This window comes from Oryx dammah, unplaced genomic scaffold, assembly GCF_014754425.2.
Source record: "Oryx dammah isolate SB20612 unplaced genomic scaffold, SCBI_Odam_1.1 HiC_scaffold_29, whole genome shotgun sequence".
NCBI classification, from domain to species: Eukaryota; Metazoa; Chordata; class Mammalia; order Artiodactyla; family Bovidae; genus Oryx; species Oryx dammah.
The window spans coordinates 53,977,274-53,999,568 of NW_024070213.1; the positions used below are offsets into that span (position 1 = coordinate 53,977,274).

Below are 22,295 nucleotides of genomic sequence, written 5' to 3' on the forward strand. Positions count from 1 at the left end.
CCACAATTTGCTAAAAGAAGACAGATTTTACTTGACATGTCACATTCTACCCTATTCATTATGTCACACCATGGGAAGCTGTGGACTTTGTCATTATTACCTTTTATTATGTACTAATTGCATAAGACTCTGCCTTCTTCATTCATCAGAGAAGTCTTTCTTAACCCACTCAAATTAATCTTTGACCAAGTTTCCTGGCTTTCGGGATCTCCCAGAGGAAAGGAAACTTGTCTTTTTTAGGTCACCATGTCCTTCCATCCTGAGTCCTGTGTATGGATTGGGGACCAGTGAGCTAGGACCCCATGTGGATTTGTGCGGCAGGCCTGGCCACAGAATGAGTTGAAGGATCTTACAGGGTGATTCCAGACCCATCTCTGTAATTCTTTCTTTCCTTCTTTTCTACAAGGTCCAACCTAAGAAAAGAGAACTATAGAACAAATGTACACCACTCCCCCACCCCATCTTAGCTTTCCTTTGAGTCTTCTGACTGACTGGTGGCTGGGGGGATCCCATTAGCACCGTGCGGCAGTCCCTCTGGTGATGGTACACATGCTTTGTCCACCTCTCATTTCAGCTGTAGCTGTAGCAGGGGATCATGTACAAGCTCAGACTCACTTCACACTTGCACCCTGTCATTTCAAGAGCAGGCTGCACATCTCTGCTTTTTGCCCAGAGCTTCTCCAAGGCTACAGGAGACCATATGGCTTGATTCTACTGGGAGTAGCAAAAGCACGGCCCAGAAGTGCAGGGACATTAATGTCCCCAGAGTGATCCTCAACCAAGGGGAGCCAGAGGTCAGTTAATAACTCCTCCACTGCCTGGTGCCTCAGTGGACAATTCTCTCTACTTCTCCCAGTGCACCCAAGCTCCCCTTGCCCACAGCAGTGATCTCTATAATTCACCTCATCTTGGTTTTTCCTCCTTCCCTGTCTTATCACCCCAGTCCTTGGCTCCTGCTCCCTAGGATCATCTCTCACATAAAGTCTGCACACAATCCTTGCTTCAGGCTCTGCTTTTCAGGGTAACCATTTATATGGATGGAAAGACTTCCCCTTCTCTTTAGGCAAAGCCTTCTAGAGGGGCCCACAGTCCTCTCTGGAAGCAGCTGAAAGGCCTCATTCATGAGGTCATTAGTGTATCCACGGTCCGTTAGTGAGTGCTCATCAGTATTTGTTGAGTGACATTTATGTCACTTTCTCAGTGTCTTAAATTAAATGTCAATGTCTTGGGATTTAATTATGGCCTTTTGGGTGACCTGCAGGAAGGGGAACCATGCCCAAGACCACCTGAAAGGTCACATCATATGGCAGGTGAGTGCCACTGAGTCCAAGTTGCCACTTCCTGACCTGATGACTGTAGAAATTTGTGGACTTGAATTCTAGTTCTAGGTGTCCTAGAATTCCCAGCCTAATAATCTCCTTTTACCAATGTTGATTAATGGAAATATGGGGTCCAGAGCCAGTTCTCTAGACTCTTTCAACTTTCCTCAATAAAAATGAGAAGACAAAGCCCTTACAAGTCACTCTAGACTTTAGACCTTTGCATTTGCATTTCCTTCACCCAGGACCCACCTTCAGATTAAGACTATCTGTTTTAGCTCAGTTGTCAACTCCTCAGAGGTCTCCCCTGACCACACAAGTTAGAGCAGCCTCCTTCTTCCAGTTGCTATGACATCACCCTCTTTTGTTGTTTCCATAGCACTCACCACTACCTGATAGTATATCATTTATTTATTCCTTTGCCGGTTTCTTGAGAGTTTACTCTCCATTAGGGTCTTGCCTGTCTTATTTCCTGCTTTATTCCAACATCCAGCACATGGTCAGTGTTCAGTGTCTAGATGGAAGAAATTATAGCCACCCATATGCAATACCACAAACTTCAGTTGCTCTTGTTATAACAACACGATGGCTGGTTTTCAGTACACAGTTAGACCATAGGAAAAGAGTCCAGCTCTCCAGTTAGTTGAGGCTATGAGTTAAACTTCTGAATTTTGGGCACATCTCAAGATCTACAAGTGATGACATCGGTATTGTGGGCTACTCATCCATGAGCCACAGTCTTTTCCCTGGTGCTCTGTACCCCAGGCTCAGAGTGGGAGGTCCAGAGAATCCATCAGTGTCATTAAGACATGAAAGAAGATGGGCAGGAATTATAACAAAATGCTCTTCATCCTCCCCTTTGGCAGACTTTGGTTAGGTATGTTGAACAGAGTGAGACAGAGGCCCCGAGGGAAAGGTATGTGGGAGAAAAGAAAAAAAAAAAAACAACACCTTAGACCCGGCTCTAGAACTTAATAGAGAAGACTGAAGGAAACTTCTCCAACTCAGAATAACAGGCATGCATTGCAGCTTATGCATTTTGTGCTATGTATTCTAAGAAACATTACCAAAAGTGTTAGGAAACTGGATAAGGATGTGGTCCTGCAAAGGAGAGATGAGGAAAGAGCACCACTGAAAGAAAGCATGAACCACAATGCTTCTGTAGAAATCATTTTCAGATGTTTCTAACTTGACAGCTCCTTCACAACTTTTTCTCTATCTACTTACCTCTTTTTCACCTCACCACCACTGAGGTCAGGTTTCAATCTGATGAGCTTGCTTAAAGTGGACTAGTTTGTAAGAAAAATCTTAACAGTTTCCTCTTGATGTATATACAAAATTAAAGCTGGATGGATTTGTTTAATAATGATGACATCAGAGTTTAGATTTGGAGATCTTAACATGCAGTCATAAAATTTCAGAGCAGGAAATGGAGTCTATATGTGAAAAAAATCATCTCAAGTGCAACTTTCCTTAGTTTATGATCTGCACCTACAGTCCTAATCATCTGATGAGTAGATAAAATACTATAAAGATATCTATACATTATATTTGTAAGGACCCATAGAAGGGTGGGCTGGAACATGGAAGTCTATGCCCCACTGCCCTTGACTGTATCCACAGGATGAAGAAAAGCCAACGGGAAGGAATAAGGTGTAGCAACTATGTCTGAGAACTGGCATTTCATAAATGATTACTGCTGCCTTCAGTTCTCTGAGTTACTGATGAACATCTTTTCCCCTCAAACCTCTTTTCTCCTTCCCTACTATTATTTATTGTTTGATTCTTGGATCAGTCCTGGGTGTTCTTTGGAAGGAATGATGCTAAAGCTGAAACTCCAGTACTTTGGCCACCTCATGCGAAGAGTTGACTCATTGGAAAAGACTCTGATGCTGGGAGGGATTGGGGGCAGGAGGAGAAGGGGACGACAGAGGATGAGATGGCTGGATGGCATCACCGACTCGATGGACGTGAGTTCGAGTGAACTCCAGGAGTTGGTGATGGACAGGGAAGCCTGGCGTGCTGCAATTCATGGGGTCGCAAAGAGTCGGACACAACTGAGCGACTGAACTGAACTGAGGATTAATAAAATATAGTCCTTAGATGCTCTTAAACTGAATGGGGGCAGGTAGACATGTAAAGAGATAATAATGACCCCTTCTTGAAATCACCTGGTAAACCACTGCACTCTAATGCCAATGACTATTAGGTAATAGTATAAGCTATTGATTAATATCTTTCAGGGATTTCTGCAACCAAATAGGGGATGGATTCTTAACTCATTGAATTTTGTGTAATTTCAAGTGTTTGCATTCTCACTATCATCATTGATCATGGTTCATATTTTAATATAGTGTAAAAACCTGGGAGCATCTAAGCCTCCCAGCAGAGATACAAAGCAGAAGGGAACTATTTTAAGAGTGGCAGAAAGCTGCTCCACCCCACTCAAAATATTGCCCCTGCCAACATTTTGCTGATGTTCTCAATTCAAACTCTTTATAATGAGGTGTTTTTTTAATAAATGCATAAAGTGGAGCAATAGATCATTTTATGGTATCATCTAGTTACAGATCTACTGAAAACAACTTAGTACAATTTGTGCTCAATCCAGTTTAAATGACTAATCCTGACACTGTGCCATATCTCCCCCAGCACCGGAAGAAGGGTGGAAAGGAAACGTAGCACAGAGCTGTAATCTAAGTAACCCCAGCCTTTAATAGGTATAATATTAAACCATAAGAATCATGATTTCATACTTTAGTACATGCTATAATAATATTAGAATTAGCCCTAGACAGGAATGTATTTCTACTCCCAGCTCTGTTAATTATCTAGCCTCATGGCCTTGGACAAGTCACAAAACTCTCTGACTCTTGCAGTTCTCATCTATAAAAAAGAAGACTATTAGGTTCAGTGAATCCAAGGTCTGATCTATCTCTAATCTTGCAGAGTAGCTAATGTCTATGGAGTACTCAGAACAAAAATATTTTCTGGACTCTCTCTGGACTTATCAGTTAGGTTTTTTTCCTTTTGTATGTCCAAATTGCAGTTTGTTTTTTACTAATATTCGAATGAACTTGACAACTTACCAAATAAATTGTCAGAAAGAGAAAATTCATCTGTGGCAGGTAAGTGGGAGTGTTCAATGAGATTCATTTTTGATCCCATCCAAACTTTTCTATTTGAGAATGTATTACCTTCGTTATGGTGGCCTTCAAAAAAATCCCCTGAAAGGTAAATAAATACATAGAGTGTTGGGGAGGGTGGGCAGATGATTAAGAAAGAGAGGGAGAGACAGAGAAAGCTAATTTTAACAAGCACAAAAGATTGCCTTTGTAGACATTTTATCATAGCTTTTCTTTACATGTCTTTCCTCGATAATTACCATTTTTACACTCATTTGGACTTACAATGTCTAAGATATATGCTTTCAGACTAGATACTCTCTAATTTATCTGGGAAAACACCATATGTTTTCATTTGTTTGAGCACTTGGTAGATTTGGGCAAGATATGATATTTTAGATATGTTTATTTTATGTACAGAAAAAACAGAAACAAATATAAAAGCCTTGATTAAAAATGGGATGAATCAATGATTTACCTTAAATTTTACACTAAAGATGAACAGGTCTTTGCAAGATACAAAATGATTTCAGATAACTTCCTACCAGAATTTTTCATTTTATTTTTTTAGCTGTACTATGCAGCCTATAGGATCTTAGTTCACCAACCAGAGATTGAACCCACACCCCTAACAGTGAAAGCATAGAATCTAATCAACTGGACCACCAGGAAATTCCTTGGAATTTTCTTAAGTTGAGTAGGCATCATATTAGCAGATAAAAAATTCAGAAGATGTTCACCAAAGATCTTTATTTTTGCCTTTTAGAGAAAATTTAAGGGGCTTACATTTTCATTCTCATGGTCTACCTTGTCGTGTATTTAATCTAGGGTAAAAGAAGCTATGGCAAGAAGAAAAAAAAGTGGTAAATCTCACCCAAATGTCTGAAGTTTCATCCTGAGAAGATGTCCAGAGTATATCCAAGAACCCAAGAGATGCGGTGTTCACTTTTACTATATTTCTAGTTTTTCCTTCCTTCCTTCCAATATGTCTTCCCCCCTGAAAAAGTAATGAAAAAAGTCCAATAATGAAAAAGGTATGTTATCAGAACACTTTTTCCAAGGCCGTTTTCTGAGGATGATTTTTAAACTTTTAATCCTATCTTTACTAAGAAATCATTTCATTTACGGATAACTACTTATATTTACAACTCAGAAAGAGAATACAGGGGGTTTGTTGGGCAAATATTAATTTCATTAGAACTTCCTTACTATTCATAGCTCTCTGTTTCTTCCTCACTCAGCAAAATGTTCCAGATCAAGCAGAAGTGACAGTTCAAGCAGACATTTGGCTGCAAAGAGTCGGACATGACTGAGTGGCTGAACAGAACTGAACTGAACTGAAGGTAGTCCACCAGACTACATTTGTTGTGTGCAGTCATTTATTCATGTTTTCAACAAATATTTATTGAGGAGTTATTCTGAACTAAGCTCTGTGCTGGATCTTTGAAAATGAAATAACAGGAAAAATACCATCCAAAATCTTTGATATCAAGCTTAATGAGGAACAGAGACATTAAAAAACAATCACAGGAAAACACAGATGATTACATGTCTTGAAAGCTGCTGATGAAGGCAAAGATGAGGATGCTGTAGTGGGGACCCACCTGTATTAGATTCAAGAGGCCTTCTCACCACCCTGAAGTCAGGAAGGAAAGGGGTGTGAAAAGGAGTCAAGATAGGGAAGTAGTTGGAGGAAAATGTGTGGTTTTGAGGGCAATTTTTAAAAACAAGCAATACTTTGTCACATCTAGAATACACCAGAGAGGTTGAAGAAACAAGAGAAATGATACTCCTGAGAAATGATACTAGCTCTGTCCACTGTGGGAACGCAGACATACCTGAGTCGATCTGGTGAACCACTGGCCTGGCCCTACCAAAGTCTACTGTCCAATAAGGCAAGGGGCTTGTTAGGAAAAAACTCATCCTAAAGTCAGAGGGAACCAGGAACCATGATCTTCACCTCAGTCCTTAGAGGAATGTGTAATCCTCAATGTGGCACAGTGTTTGACCAACCTGTATTAGATTCAAGAGGTCTTCTTGACATTCAGGTAAGAAGGGAGAGGGTTATAAATAAAAATGAGTCTAGAAATACTGAACTATAAGATAGAACTTCCAAAAGAATGAAACAAGGAGGAGAGAGCTCATCTCACTTCCATCGCCACCTTCAAACAACTCTGCAACATATCATAGTCACAGGAGCTTTGACTCCAAGGGGACTCTGGGCGTTTCTGGGGCATCTGTGAAACAGTGGCACCATCTAGGTATCACCATGACCCATGGAAACGTGCCCAGCAGAGGAATTGTGACCACTGGTTGGGCACTGCTTTCCCCCATGAACACACAAAGTAATGGAAGAGGTGGCCAGGGTAGACTTGATTATGAACAAACTTAAAGGGACCCCAGGGCATTCCTAAAACATCTGCAGGGAGAGGAGGGCTTTGATAAGGAACTAGAAGTCCTGAGGAATAAACCAGTAAAAGTTCAGTTGTCACTATCGATGGGACCACATTCATACTCATAAACTAGCTGCGTGTGTGCGTGCTCAGTTGTGTCTGACTCTTTGTGACCCCATGGACTATAGCCCGTCAGACTCCTCTGTCCATGGGATTTCTCAGGCAAGAATACTGGAGTGCATAGCCTTTCCCTTCTCCAGGAGATCTTCCCAACCCAGGGATTGAACTTGTATCTCATCCTTGGTAGGCTGATTCTTTATCACTGAGCCACCTGGGAAGCCCCTGATTAGCTAACAACAAAAATCTCCCAGAATCCAGATAGTTGACCAAGTCTGCTCAAATCAGGTCTGTTGGTTATGATTTCTGAAGGGGGTTAATACAAAGGAAACTCTTTAATTTTTGAAATGGTAACACAAGCACATGGCAAGCAATTCAACACTACACTGAAAAATAAGTCTTCCTTGAGTTCTGTCACCCTTTTCCCTTACCAGCCACCAGATCTGGTTTCTTGTGTATCCTTCTCATACTGTACCCACTCTTAGCATAAAGGGCCCCATATCTTAAACTGGAGTCTGGCAAACTATTGCCTATAGGCCAGAGCTGGCCTACCACATGTTTTTGTAAAGCCTGTGAACTGAGAATGGTTTTTACATTTCCAGATAGTTGGGAAAATATCAGAAGAAAGAAATTTCATGACATGAAAATTATATAAAATTCACATTTAAATGTTCATAAACAAAGTTTTATTGGCTCACAGACACATTCATTTGTTTCTGGACAATCTGTGGCTTCTTTTCCCCTGCAATGGCAGAATTGAATAGTTGCAACACACACTGTACGACCCACAAAACCAAAATTTACTATCTAGCCCCTTTGTAGGAAAAGATTATTTCCTCCTGCCTTATATAAAGAATAGAAGAAAAATTTAATCAAAGTAATATCATAGTAAACTATGAATAACTATAATGAGTACCTTGGGGATGTGACCCCACCTAATTTTATACATACCATGATAGTAGACTCTTCCTTGCCTATTGACATCTTTCCTGGGTTTGGCAGCTTTAGTCTTAATTACTCTGTGATTTAACGAGCACCTTCTGTGTACAACAAAGGTCCATATTGTCAAAGCTATGGTTTTTCCAGTATGTATGGATGTGAGAGCTGGACCATAAAGAAGACTGAGTGCCAAAGAAATGATACTTTCAAACTGTGGTGCTGGAGAAGACTCTTGAGAGTCCCTTGGACAGCAAGATCAAACCAGCCAAACCTAAAGAAAATTAACCCTGAATATTTATTGGAAAGACTGACCCTGCAGTTGAAGCTCCAATACTTCAGTCACTTATGCAAAGAGCTGACTCATTTGAAAAGATCCTGATGCTGGGAAAGATTGAGGGCAGGAGGAGAAGGGGGTGACAGAGGATAAGATGGTTCGATGGAATCATCAACTAAATGGACATGAGTTTGAGCAAACTCTGGGAGATAGTGAAGGACAGGGAAGCCTGGTGTGCTACAGTCCATGGGGTCACAAACAGCCAGACACAACTGAGAGATCGAACAACAAAAACTACATCTGAAGTGTCTGGCAAATGTTTTCACATATGTTATTTCTTTAATGAGGGTTACATCTGTGTCTTCCTTTCTCTAATACTCTTCCCTTTCTTTGCGGGAATTGCTTCACAATAGGAAAATAACTCCCTGGAAGATGTAAGAAAGATCATAGCTCTGGAGTCTTTTTTCCTCCTTGATTTCTCCCTTCCATACAAAGAATCCTTTTATAGGTTGAGAATAAGAAAATGAATATTCTCTACCTAAGTGATCTTTGAATTTTGCTTGTTTACCCCCAAAAATGAAGTTTTAAAAAACAATACGTTCCCGCAACACATTTTTAGGTTGGCATCTAAAGTTTTTTACTAAAAAATAAAGTAGTTCAAAAACTGTAATTGCTGATATATTGCAAAAATTGACATTTTTACATGTTATTACATTGCTTAAATCTCTTCAATTAAATCTAAATACCACAGCAATTTAATAATCTTCTTCATCATTCTAAGAAATATAAGGAAATGTTCTTTAAATTTTGGGAAAAAAGTTTAATCATCCCTGTGCTTTTTTGAGTTCCCATTGCATTCCACTGCACTGCAGAATTTTATCCTAACATATGGTTGAATGTCTATTACTGAATATTCTATCATATTTTCTATAACTAAGTTTTGTATACAAATTTGGATTTAAAAATTTTCTAATGGATTCAATTTTTTAAATGTTTAGACAAATTTTTTTCCAGATTAAGTTTTTTACTATGTATTAATATTGGTGCTTAGTAGACTTTCTCTACAAATAGGGTGGCTCACCCTCTGTGTTCCAGAGCACAAGTGGAGACACCCATCTGGTGTGGAGGAAAGAGCATTCAGATGAGAAAGGAAGATGGCACTGTTGGGTAACAGCCAGAGCCAGCACTGGCAAAGCACACACATCAAGGGAAGAACACCTTCTTAGAAATACAGGTGAAGGTTCTGCTTAAATAATGAACTTTGAACAACTGCAGAGAGAGCACCTAAGCATCTCTGAAGTTTGTAATAAAACCCCTGCTAACAGAAAGCCATCCTTTCTATTCAGGTGAAGTCATGTATGTATCAACACACAAAACATTAAGTTTGGAATCACAGCAGATAAAGAAAAATACCTTCTCTACCTTCATGCACTATTTTCCTGAAAAGCTGTTACAATTTATTTTTCAAATGAAAGCATTTTTTAAAGAGGTCATTACTGAAAATTCAGACAAGAGAGAAAAGTATTTACAAAATGCTAAGTGACATTTTATAATTTTGCTCCAATTTACACTCGTACCCGCAGTGGATCTGGGAGCCTGTCTCATCACACCTTCAATGGCATTACTTGCTCCCACTTCAAACATTCTTTTCTAATTTGCCAGTGACAAATCCTATTTCACTGTATTGAATTATATTTCCTTGAATATGAGGAAATTGAAAAGAAATTTATTTTACATCTTTATTGTCTGTATGTGATAGATATTTTTTATGTCCTTTGCACCTTTCTATGGAAGTTTGCTTTTTTTTATTGACTTAGAGGAGTTCTTTGTATATTGAGTGTACTAGCATTCTGGTATATTTATTACAAACATTTCCATTTGTCTTTTAAATATCTTTACTTGAAAAGATTTGCACTGTATGTAGTTTAAAATATTAGATTTTTAAAAAGCTTTTTAGTTTTAGTTTTTGGTACAGGGTGATTTTTCTGAGAATTGCTTGCTGAATACTTTTTTCTTTTCCCATTGATTTATAATTTTTCTTTTATTGAGACTGAATTTAGTTTCCCATTGATCATATAGTTACATCTGCATCAAGATCATCCTTTCCTATTATTGTTCATTTGTTTCCAACCTTTTCTAAGATATTCTTACCTTCTTACTCTCTATGATAAATTATCACATCTTGTATCACATTCTTTAAGAAAAGTTTCTTTGAGAGTTTGATATGGTACCAGACCTATATATTTAAGGTAGGAAGATTTATATCTTTGTACTATTCAGTTTTGTCTTTCAGGGGCAAGTTGCGGCTTCACTTATTCAAACATGCTTTTATAACTCTCAGTTTTGTAGATTCTCTTTCATGTATGTCCCAGCTTCTCCAGGAATGCATCCCCTATCATTTCTCTTCCCTGCTTCCTGTGATCGTTAATGATCTAACTTCATCTGTCGTCTTCTCCACTATATTGTAAACTCCTAGCAGGCAGGAACCATAGCTATGCTCCTTTTGTATCCCCTCTCACAGCTAGCAGAGTTAGGCATACACAGAAATAATATCTGTGGCCCAAGACAGATGTCAAGAGGGATGAAACATGAGAAGATTAGAATGAGGAGGGAAGGAATAGGAGTTTTGAGTTAGCAGAGAGAAACTATTATATACAGGAGGGAAAAACAACAGGCCCCACTATATAACACAGGCTTTCCTTGTGGCTCAGTTGGTAAAGAATCTGCCTGCAGTGCAGGAGACCTGGGTTCAATCCCTGGGTTGGAAAGATCCCCTGGAGAAGGCAAAGGCTACCCACTCCAGTCTTCTGGCCTGGAGAATTCCATGCACTGTATAGTTCATGGGGTTGCAAAGAGTTGGACATGACTGAGTGACTTTAACTTCATTGCATAACACAGTGAACTGTATTCAATATCCTGTGACAAACCATGGAAAAGAATATGAAAAAGAATATATTGAACATGTGTATATGTATGTGTGTATAATTGAGTCACTTTGCTATACAGAAGAAATTAACAACACTGTAAATCAACTACGTGCCTGTGTATTCAGTCATTCAGTCATGTCTGATGCCTTGTGACCCTGTGGCCTGTAGCCTACCAGGCTCCTCTGTTCATGGGATTCTTCAGGCAAGAATGTTGGAGTAGGTTGCCATTTCCTCCACCAGGGGATCTTCCTGACCCAGCGATCAAAAAAAAGAAAAGAAGGAGACTAGAATGGAGAACCAGTGCTGACCTTTCATAGCTTCATCCATAACCTGCAACTATTCACTTAATACTCTGCCCCATTATACACCCTCAGCTTAATGTTTAAAAATCTAAATGATAGAACTGATATAAAGATTATAAGGCAATCTTTCATAAATGTCCATATATAGAGAAAGTGACAGGCACAAATTTGACTGCATTGTTTCCAACAGTAAAAAAATAAATAAAACTGGAAACATTAATAAATGTCCATTAACGAGAGAATGAGTACAATAAAGAAATAGTATATGCATAGTGCTATAAGTATATTTGTAAGTGCTATACAGCATTTAAATGAATGGACTAAGTATTCATATGGATAAACTGAATAACTTCATACTGAGGGAAAGAATCAGGCTGCAAAGTAATACATGCCGTTTGATACAGTGTATGTAAGTTTAAAGATAAGCAAAACAATGCTACATATTAATCCTGATATCCTAATGCAAGGGTCAGCAAATATGATCCCCAGGCCAAATCTAGCTTGCCCAGAACTAAACATGCCTTTTTGTTTACATATTGCCTATGGCTGTTTTCACACCACAGTGACAGAGTTTAAGTAGTTGCGATACAATTGCACGTTGTCTGCAAAGCCTAAAATATTCACTCTCTGGTCTTTATAGAAAAAGCTCCTGCTCCCTGTCTAACCCGTAGAGACAAGCCTGGAAGTGTTGAATGCACATTCAGGATGTGGTCAGAATGACTGGGTGGATACATAGGGAATTTCAAAGCATCTTTAATTCTCCCCTTAAGCTAGGGGTTAAATACAAGAAAGCTGATGATATTATTCAATGTTCTCCATGTTGGAAATATTTCATAATTAAAAACCATGAATGAAATTATATATGTGAAGAACTTCTTCATCTATAAAGATATGCAAACTCATACAGAGATTCTCTCTTACACACTCTTAAACATACAAACACACACGTTCTTGAGGCTTTGAGGAGGAAGTAATTCATAACTATAAAATGTTGGGGACTTTTAACTGTGGTCAACGAGGTGCTATTGGAAATTTTGATGGCACAATAAAATCTACGTCCAAGAAGATTACTCTTATGAGAAGGCGGGACAGGGGAGTAAGCAGTGAAAGAAGAAAAATTCAGGAAATTCTCATTCCGGAAGTGAGATGATTAGGCGCAAAGCAGGGTGGTTTCTGTAAAGATGGAAAGGAAGTGACTTGAGTACAGTTTACAAAGAGGAGGAGGAAGAAGAGAAAGCAGGCTGATGACACAAAGTTTAAGACTTTGGTACTGGTGGAAGCAGGGACAAAATGTTTATTTTACTTTATGTTTATTTGTACTATGATGTAATGTAAACCTTAACTTAAGGACCCAGGAATCATTTCAGAAGTGGTAAGCACTATTTGTTTTTAAAGTGATAAGACACAGAGTGACTGGTAGCTTGGACTCCTACTTTCTGGTTATCAGTTTGTACTTGTTTAGATAGCGTGTGTCACAGGGAGTTCATGGTGGATGGAGCTTCTCTGATTTAGCACAAACCATTTGGAAGAGACCTTGGAAAGACCTTGCTCCAATTAAACGGCCTTGACTCTGATTTAGAAGAATCTCAGCTCTCAGAATATGAAGATAAAAAAACAGTTTCTTGTGCTGGTTCCCCATGAACTCTCCACATCCAACATCACCCTTCTCAGTGACATTTTTCTCAGATGAACCTAGTTGCTGGTGGTAAAGCATACACTTTGTGGGATATCTATGTAGTTCATTCATAAAGGGCAATAAAATATAAATTTTTTCTAGCCATCATCGTTTCATGCTCAGCAGAAGTCCTGGATTCAGCCCAAGGCTGGAAGAATGTTCCTAAGAGAAAAGAGAAAGGAGTTCTAGAAGAAAAGGTTTTATCTCACAGGGGATTTGGTTTTCCCAGAAGTAATCAAACCAAAGTAATTCTTTCCAGGGCCAAAATACAGATTTAGAAAAACAAATCCTTTCCATTTGGGGAAGAATGGATATTTGTAGACGTATGGTTAGAGTCCCTTTACTGTTCAACTGAAATGACCACAACATTGTTAATCGACTATGCTCTAATACAAAATAAAAGTTTTTAAGAAAAAAACAAACAAAAACCCAAACAGTTCTCATAGGGAAAAAAAAGGGAAAAGAGAATAGATCCTTTCTGAAGTTGAGATTTAAAGGACAATGTGTGGCCATTGTGATCACGTTATTCTGAGAGTAGTGCCCTGTAAGAACTGGATGACCTTTATTGCTATCACAGTAACCTTTACATCTTTTGCGAAAATAGATTAAAATAATATCTACTATTTTATGAGTACTTACTACGCGGCAGCTTTCATGCTATGTTATCTCATTTGATCTGTAATAAACCAAGTAGGTAATAATATATACACTTTATAAATGAGAAAACTGAAGCTCAAAAAGATTAAGCAAACTTTCCAAGGTCACGCTGCTTGTAAGAACCAGAGTGGGGATGTAAACCCACCATCTAACTCTAAATTCATGTTTTCTCATGCAACTCTCCCACTGAGACTGTCATTAACTACTCACCAGTGCTTAGTGAGGGTTAACTGGCATTTCTGCAAGGTCAGTTCTGCCTAAAACATTTCAACATTAGCTGTTTATATGCACAATTAAGTAAGCCTCTACAAAGTTTGCCTGTCATATTATTTTTCTTCTTTTCAAACTTCTTTGCTGTTTCTAAATTCTTCATTTAGGGACTTCCTGGTGATCCAGTGGCTAAGACTCTGAGCTCCCAATGCAGAGGGGCTGGGTTCAATCCCTGATCAAGGAACTAGATCCCATATGCAGCAACAAAGAGTTGCACGTCACAAATAAAGTTCCTGCATGCCACAACTAAGACTCAGCAGAGTCAAATTGATAAATAAGCAAAAAATAAATACTTTTTTAAACAATAAAATATAAAGTCACCATGTAAAGGTACACTTCCTTCAGGTGCTGTACAATGAAAATATTTTTGAGTCAACCAGACCTCTACTTCTGAGCTTCTATGCTTTGGAGGTTATACAATAGGGCTCAAAGAGTGGCTGACCTTTATTTTCAACTAAGTGTAAAAGCAGCACCTGGAATAAAGGCCCCCAGGGCCATGAACTTCAGAGTCAGGACTCTTTAAGTTTTGCACCCTAAGCATCTCATTTGTCTTATTCTAGTTCTAGGCCTCCTTTTCAACCTTGACCAGGGCTGATCTCCAGCAAACTATCATAGCACTGGGTACCTCTTGGAGCATGCGTCCAGTTGTAATTCTCCCTTTGTTTTTGTGGTGATTTGGCTGTCAGTCACCCACTGGGGGCTTCCCAGGTGTTACTAATGGTAAAGAACCTGCCTACCAATGCAGGAGCTGGAAGAGATTTGGGTTTGATCCCTGAGTAGAGAAGATCCTCTTCCTGGAGGAGGGCATGACAACCACTCCAATATTCATGCCTGGGGAATCCCATGGACAGAGGAGCCTGGAGGGATACTGTCCATAGGGTTGCAAAGAGGCAGACATGACTGAAGCAACTTAGCACGCATGCTCGCACGCACCCCTACTGGACCATCAGCTCTAGGAGTGCTCACCCTGGATCTCCAGTCCCCAGCCTGTGGCCAAGTACACATTAGATACACAATTAATTATTTGTTGACTGATGAACAAATGAATAAGTGAAATACATAAACAATAAATGAATAATATATTTCACCAGATAACCATTTTTAGAATTAGTCTTATTTCGGCCACAGAATCAACAGTAAATACAGGTGTAGGATAACAACACATGCAAGAGCTGAAGAAGGACCTTTTTTTTGTCACACAAGAAGCCTGACAACTAAGGCTGCTTCCCCGCAATGTAGTCTTAATTAGTGATGCAAAAATCCATTCTTGCTGGAAATCTCTTAAGCAATGATCCTCTACATTTTAGACAGGGACTGACCACCCCAGGAAATAATTTTAATCATCCTCCCAAAGCTTACTTCGTTAATTTCTCTTCCTTGAGAGCTACCAGGAATAGTTTTTGGTCTACTTAACATTCATTCAGTAGGCTGCAGTCCATGGGGTCGCTAAGCGTCAGACATGACTGAGTGACTTCACTTTTACTTTTCATGCACTGGAGAAGGAAAGGGCAACCCACTCCAGTGTTCTTGCTTGGAGAATCCCAGGGATAGGGGAGCCTGGTGGGCTGCCGTCTATGGGGTCACACAGAGTTGGACACGGCTGACACGACTTAGCAGCAGCAGCAGCAACATTCATTCTTAATAGTCAGGGAAGTTTCTCCCCATTATCCACTATAGTCAAAATGGTCAAGATGATGGAAAAAGTTACGCTTTCTCCATGACTGACTTGTCATCTTCTTTTCAAATAATTCATTAGATCTTCTGAAATTTTATGACTATTACTTTTTAAATCAATTTATTTGTAATTAGAGGATAATTGCTTTATACTATTATGTTGGTTTCTGCCTGCCATATATCAGCATGAATCAGCCATAGGTATACGTATGGCCCCTCTCTCTTGAAACTCCCTCCCACTTCCCACCTCATCCCACCTATTATTTACATAAATCATTTGTTATTTGTAAAAGTGGCCACCTCGGCCTCTCGCATTCCATATGCCCTTCTGCAATGAGGGTTTGCCACTACGCATCAATAGGTGAAGGCTATTTCCACAGCCCTTGAACCTGAACTGGTCTGGTAACTTCCCTGATCAGCAGAATGGTGGAAGTGATGTTGTGAGACTTCTGAGCTTGCCCTTAAGAGGCGTTGGCGCTTCTCTTCCCTCAGTCTAAGAATGCTGCCGGGAAACTGTCACATTATTTGTAGATGCCCCAGATATAAAACCTAACGGAGACAGAACTCAGCTATCCAAGCTGTCACACTTGCCAGTCACACCAGGACACCAGACCTGTGTGAGGTCACCTTGGACCTTCTGTCTCATCTGATTGTCTATCAGAAAAAGTCACTTGAGTGAGCCCAGGCAACACTATCAGAGGAACTGCTCCTCTGACTCACAGAACTATGGGAATTAAGTCACTAAGCTTTGGGGCAGTTGTTACAAAGAAATAAATAACTGCTATAGAACCGGTACTTAGAAGGGGGATGATTTTTTTTTTTAAAGAGGCTAAACAAATGGCTCTGTCTTTGGGATTGGGAGGTGGACAGAGCCTGAAAGGGCAGTGGGGAAACTGGTAGAAATCGGAAGAGTGGGGAGGAATTACTATAGGAAGTTGAAAAATGAATAGGTCATATTTTGCAGTCTCTCCCTCTCTCTCTCTCTCTCTCTCTCTCACACACACACACACACACACACACACACACACACACGGGCAAAACTGTTCAACTTGGAAGATACACAGTTTCCTAATGAACCTGTGGGGTTTTGTTTGTTTCGCTCTGGTTTGGTTTCAGGAGTGGCAGAGCCTTTTCCCCACTGACCTCCAAGTACCTCTGCGGATCCCTTTGGGATTAAGAACTCCAAATAGTAAGGTGAAGGTGTCAAGCGGAGTTTTTAGCTGTGAATGATAGGTACATGAAGACAGAGATGAATTAGGAAGGAGCTCTTTGTTTTAAGCAGGATTTGAAGTGACAGCACAGTACAGCATTTGGGGCTTCCCTGGTGGCTCAGTGGTAAAGAATCTTCCTGCCAGTGTAGGAGACCCAGGTTCAATCCTTGGGTTGGGAAGATATCCTGAAGGCAGGCATGGCTATCCATGCCAGTATTCTGGCCTAGAGAATGCTATGGACAGAGGAGCCTAGCAGGCTATAAGTCCATAGGGTCACAGAGAGTCAAACACAACTGAAGCAACTTAGCATGTGAGAGGTCCAGGATGTGCTGGATTGATAAAGACTATTGTACACTTTTGTTCTTCCATATGACATAAGAGTCTCAAAATAAATGATTCCACAGTAAATATCAAATCATGGATGTGGCTATAAGATCCTTTGCTGAGAGCTCAAAAAACATAAGGAGGTGCCTAAGAGACCCTCACATGCAGGTAAAAGAGCTTCTAAGAATTCCAGGGCATTATCTCACAACATTATTTCATAGTAGCTTGACGTGTCCAAAGTAGAAAGAAGTTTGTCTCAAAAAATTATGGAGGTAAGTTTTCAGGCATGGAGTAAGTCCCCAAAAGACTAATAAGAAATCCACAAAGTGCTTTAGCAATTAGGTGTCATGAGAGCAATGCCATCTTAAACCAAAAGCTAACTCTGCAATTCTTAGAAATAAGTAAAGCCCCGCCAATGAATGAGCTGTTTTGATGACTTGCTCTGACTGACAGAATTGTTGTACTTCTGAAGGTAAACCTCAAGAGAACCTTGTTACTTCCACTTTCATCCTCTGGGATGTTGTCCTGAGACCCCATGCCATGAAGAAGCCAGGAATGAAATACTCCAGGACAATGACACTGGGTCATTTCAATTATCCCAGTCAACAGCCTTCATCAAGGCCCCAGTCACGAGAATGAGACCTAGTTGACCCTCCAGTTGATATGTTACCAGATTGAGCTCAGGAAAAACCAGCAAACAGCCACCTAGTCAGCTCACAAAATTATAAGAAATAATAAGTTATTATCTTCGTAAGCCATTAAGTTGTGCAGTAGTTTGTTATATAGTACTAGATAACTGACACAATCTCCCAAAATGAACAGTACCCCTTGCTTAAAAATACTACATTTTCTTTTTTAAAGTGGCATTTCAATGTCCACTTCCAATATCAATGCCAAGGGAATTCATTCATTCACATATTTATTCATTCAGTATACATTTATTGACTCTGTGACGGGCATTGAACAGATACGGGAAAAAAAAAATCATGATCCTTCAAGAGGCTTAGTGGAAAAGTCAGATAAGGACAACGACCCAATCAAAATGGTATGGGGATTGCTATAACAGAGGTAAGGACAAGTCCCTTCAGGAGCACAAGCAAAGGCTTCACTCATTCTGCATTGATTAATTGTTCACCAGGTACAAGGTTTTGATCTCGGTCTTGGAAATAGAATGATGGATGAGACAGAATAAAAAAATAAATCCTGATAATTTGCAAGTAAACAAGTAGTAAGGTTTCCAACGATGATAACAAGAAAATAAAGGAGATAAGGGATAAAGTGGTGTGCATGCATGCATGCTAAGTCATTAAGTCATGTCTGACTCTTTGCAACCCCATGGACTGTAGGCCGCCAGGGATTCTCCAGGCAAGAATACTAGAGTGGTTGCCATGCCCTCCTCCAGGGGATCTTCCACATCTCAGGGATCGAACCTGAATCTCTCAGATCTCCTGCTCTGGCAGGCGGGTTCTTTACCACGGGCGCCATCTGGGAACTGGGCACTATTTTAGAGAGGGTGATCCTAGAAAAGCTCTCTAGAGAGTGGACATTTGAACTGAGATGTGGAGGACAGGAAGAAGTAAGCCGAAAAGGGGGGAAATAAGTCCAGGCAGAGTGGTCAGCAAGTGCTAAGGACCTTGGCTTGGGGTGCTGGAGGAACAGCGAAAGCCCAGTGATGTTGGAGATGAGTAAGCAAAGGGGCAGTGCAGGAGATGAGGTCTGAGAGTAAGCACCTCTCTATGGCCTGCTGACTATGATAAGGAGCTCAAATTTATTCTAAATGGGAGTCTGACTGATGTTAAGCATGCATGTGACTAGGAGAGAAAGAAAGTCTTTTTGAGGGTGGGGGGCTCGTTCGTGAATTTACTAAGAAGTAGGCACTAAATAAGCTGAAGGCATGCAGAGGGGATGGCCATTGGAGGAAAACAGCAGGCTGTCTTCTAAGCAGCCGTGTATTGTCCTCATGCTGTAGTGAGTGGACTCAGCTCAAACCAGTGGAGAAAGGGGGCCTATTCAAGACCCAATAGCCAGAAAAATGATGATTCCTTTGGGGTAAAAAATTAAAACGTCCTATCTTCTATCATTTTAAGTCTCGGGTGGATTAAAGACTTTTAAAATGATAAACATTATTGGGAGAAAATATAGAAAAACACACTTGTGATCTTTATTAAATTCATAAACATTGAAAAAAAAGACTTATTGAACGAGAAACAAATAGGAAAAGAATCAATTTGACTACATTAAAATCAAGAAGACAGAAATCAAGACACCATAAACAAAGCTAAATATATGAAATAAACTGGGAGAAAATGTTTACACATAAATAATGGCCAAAAATTAGTATAAACAACATATTAATAACTCCTGTAAATAAAAACAGAAAAGATAAACAACTCAAGGAAGAAACTGGCAAAGGATACAAAGAGGAAATTCACCAAAAGGGAAATACAAGTGGTTGATGAGCATACAAAAACATCTGAAGCTAGTTATTAATTAGACAAATGCAAACTAATACAACTAGATACCATTTCCACCATTGAATTATCAACGCTTTTCTGTCTAATAATATTAAAAGTTGAAGAAGATGTGTGGAAATACGCATTCTCACACACTGCTAGTGGGGGCACAGTTGTTATGTCTTTTTGGAGGACTCTTTAGCAGTATATTCTGAAAAATAAAAGTACGATCCTAATTCTTAGGTATCTTCCCTGGATAAAACTTTGTACAGGTACACAAGAATGTCCAGTCTAGCACTGCTTCTATTTAAAATAGGAACTGAAATATCAAAGCTTTATTTGGACTTTTATCCAGAAAAATTAAAATTAATAAAAATTTATTTTATATTTACACCTATTAATTTTGGTCACCAGAACTCTGTTGTCATTCTTAGACCTAACAAAGAAAAAACATTTTTCTTGTGCAATACTTTCTTTCTTATACAATACTTCCCTTGGCAATCAAGCTGCATTATGTTGGCATTGAACTGAAACAAGTTTGCAAAGAAGAGAAAAAGAAGAGCAGACATTCCTTTATTGCCCAAATTGGAAAGGGGCAAACTAAAGGAGAAAATGACTCACTGTGGAGGGCAAGGGGTCTAAGGGATTGCAGATTGGGATGAAAGAACAGGGAGGTAGGAGAAGACAGGAGGGTGGATATTTTTAGGTACTGATGACTTTTGCCTCCCCTGCAGCTGGGTGACTGAGGATACATAGAATGATGCCTCATACATTTCCACTGATAGAAAACATAACAGCAACAAGAAATACCTGGGAAGAAAAAAACTGTTCCCATTTCTTTTAGCCCCTTCATGATGTATGTTGCTAAGATTTAAGAGAAAAAATGGGACTGAGCAAAATGAAGGAAAAACACTCCCTATCAAGAAAAGAACATGAACCTTCATTCTTTTCTTTATCCACAAAACTAATGACAATGCAAGTCTCTGAAAACCTATCACAAGGTGATATGTATTCTCCTGGTGTTCATAACCTGAGGTTTCTGTGAAACACAGCAGTTCTGAGTGCCTTTTGAAAGTCCCTGATCACAACACCAGGGAGGGTTCACTGAATCTTTAATTAAGATGACAATAACTGAGGTGTCCAGTCAGCTCTCCTAGACTGACCTTTGGGTTAAAGCAAGTAGTGCTAATAACTTTCCACTTGCCCTGCTTGAGTGTAGTTATTAGAAAATGCCCTAAGAAGTTTTAGTAATCTTCACAATTGTGCTAGGTCTTAACAAATCATCCCTGTCGAGATGAAACATTTGTGGTCTGGTCCACCTGCTTTCCTCTCATCATTCCAGATTTCAAATTCTCCCAACCTCCAACAATACCGAGGTAGCAAGAAGAGACCTTCTGAGTTAAAAAGACTTGCCCGTCCTGTTACTTCCTAACTGTGTGATTGCAGACAGGTGACTTGTTCCCTTTGAGCCTCAGTTTTCTCATCAGTAAAATGAGTATAAGAACTTCCATTCAGGGTTATTGTGAGAAGGAAACAGGCAATTTAGACAAAGCCTCTGACATGTTGGTACACACTCTTGTGTACAAAGTTCTTTTCTTTTACTTCCAAATACAACGACTGGGTGTTCCACCACCATGTGGCCAGATTTTGGAGGTGTGGAAATAAAAGGAAGGACAGGGATTACATTACTTTGCTTCTCCAACTGGTGGGGAGAAGGCAGAGGTGTGTGGTGCAAAACAATGCTGCAAATCCTGATGAAGGGTCTCAGGATGAAAGCATCATCCCTGGCCAGTATTTTATCAGCTAACTCGAGTTGCATCAGCCATATTGCAACATTCTCAGCAAAACAGAAAAGTCCACGGTGCAAATGGCACAGGTCCACAATTTGGAGGGCGGGGGAGACTCAGAGACAAAGGTGTCTATCATTTTATAAAAATCACACTAAAAACCTGGTATTAGCTGTCTCTATTCCCCTTGTTGATACTGCTGAGGTGGTTCTAAGGCAGCATCAGTGACATCATCAGATTTCTTTAAAGCTCAGGTGAGTTTCTCAGACCAAGGATCCAGCATAAGTCTTTTGCATCCCTTTCCCCAGCCCCTCCCTTCTAAACAAAAACTCAGTTGAGAGAAATATGACCCAGGCTTCGCTCACAGTTGCCTAATTCCCTATGGCAGCATGTAGAGCAGGAGATGCTTTATCTGCAGATTCAGACCTTGGAGAATTTTAGTAATAAAGTTCTTCCTAACATTTTCCATCTTATTTTAATATTTCCATCTGATACTAGTATGAGAAATGGAAACCAATAGAAAAGTTTGCAGTAGGACTCAAAACAGAAAGCTTTTGAAACCTACTCTTCTCCTAGGAAAAACTTTCAGTCAAGCATAACTTAAATATCATTCAAGTCCTAGATCTGAAATCTTCTGACATTAGTAATATTCCCCAACTTGCATTAAGATTTGATAAATCACAGCACATTATACAGATGAGATTGCCTACAGAATCAGAACAGAGACACTTCTGAAATTTATAGTCTCCAGTGATTCTCTTGGGTGATCACAATGTTGAAAAGATATTCCAAAATAATTTTTCAGTAAGAAAAGCAATTTACTTTTTAATAAAGTACTACCCATTGAC

General features: G+C 39.6%; 1 protein-coding gene across 2 annotated transcripts in view; it reads right to left on the minus strand.

Moving 5' to 3' along the window:
- NR1H4 (nuclear receptor subfamily 1 group H member 4) overlaps positions 1-22,295 on the minus strand; it is a 78,401-nt gene that overhangs the window by 55,802 nt on the left and 304 nt on the right. For both annotated transcript variants that reach the window (XM_040234904.1, XM_040234903.1), the window contains exons 2-3: positions 5,319-5,441; positions 4,409-4,546 (exon numbers count right to left, since the gene is read on the minus strand). In XM_040234904.1, the coding sequence (XP_040090838.1) occupies positions 4,409-4,487 (79 nt within the window). In that variant the 5' untranslated portion in view covers positions 4,488-4,546; positions 5,319-5,441. The remainder of the gene's footprint in view (positions 1-4,408; positions 4,547-5,318; positions 5,442-22,295) is intronic.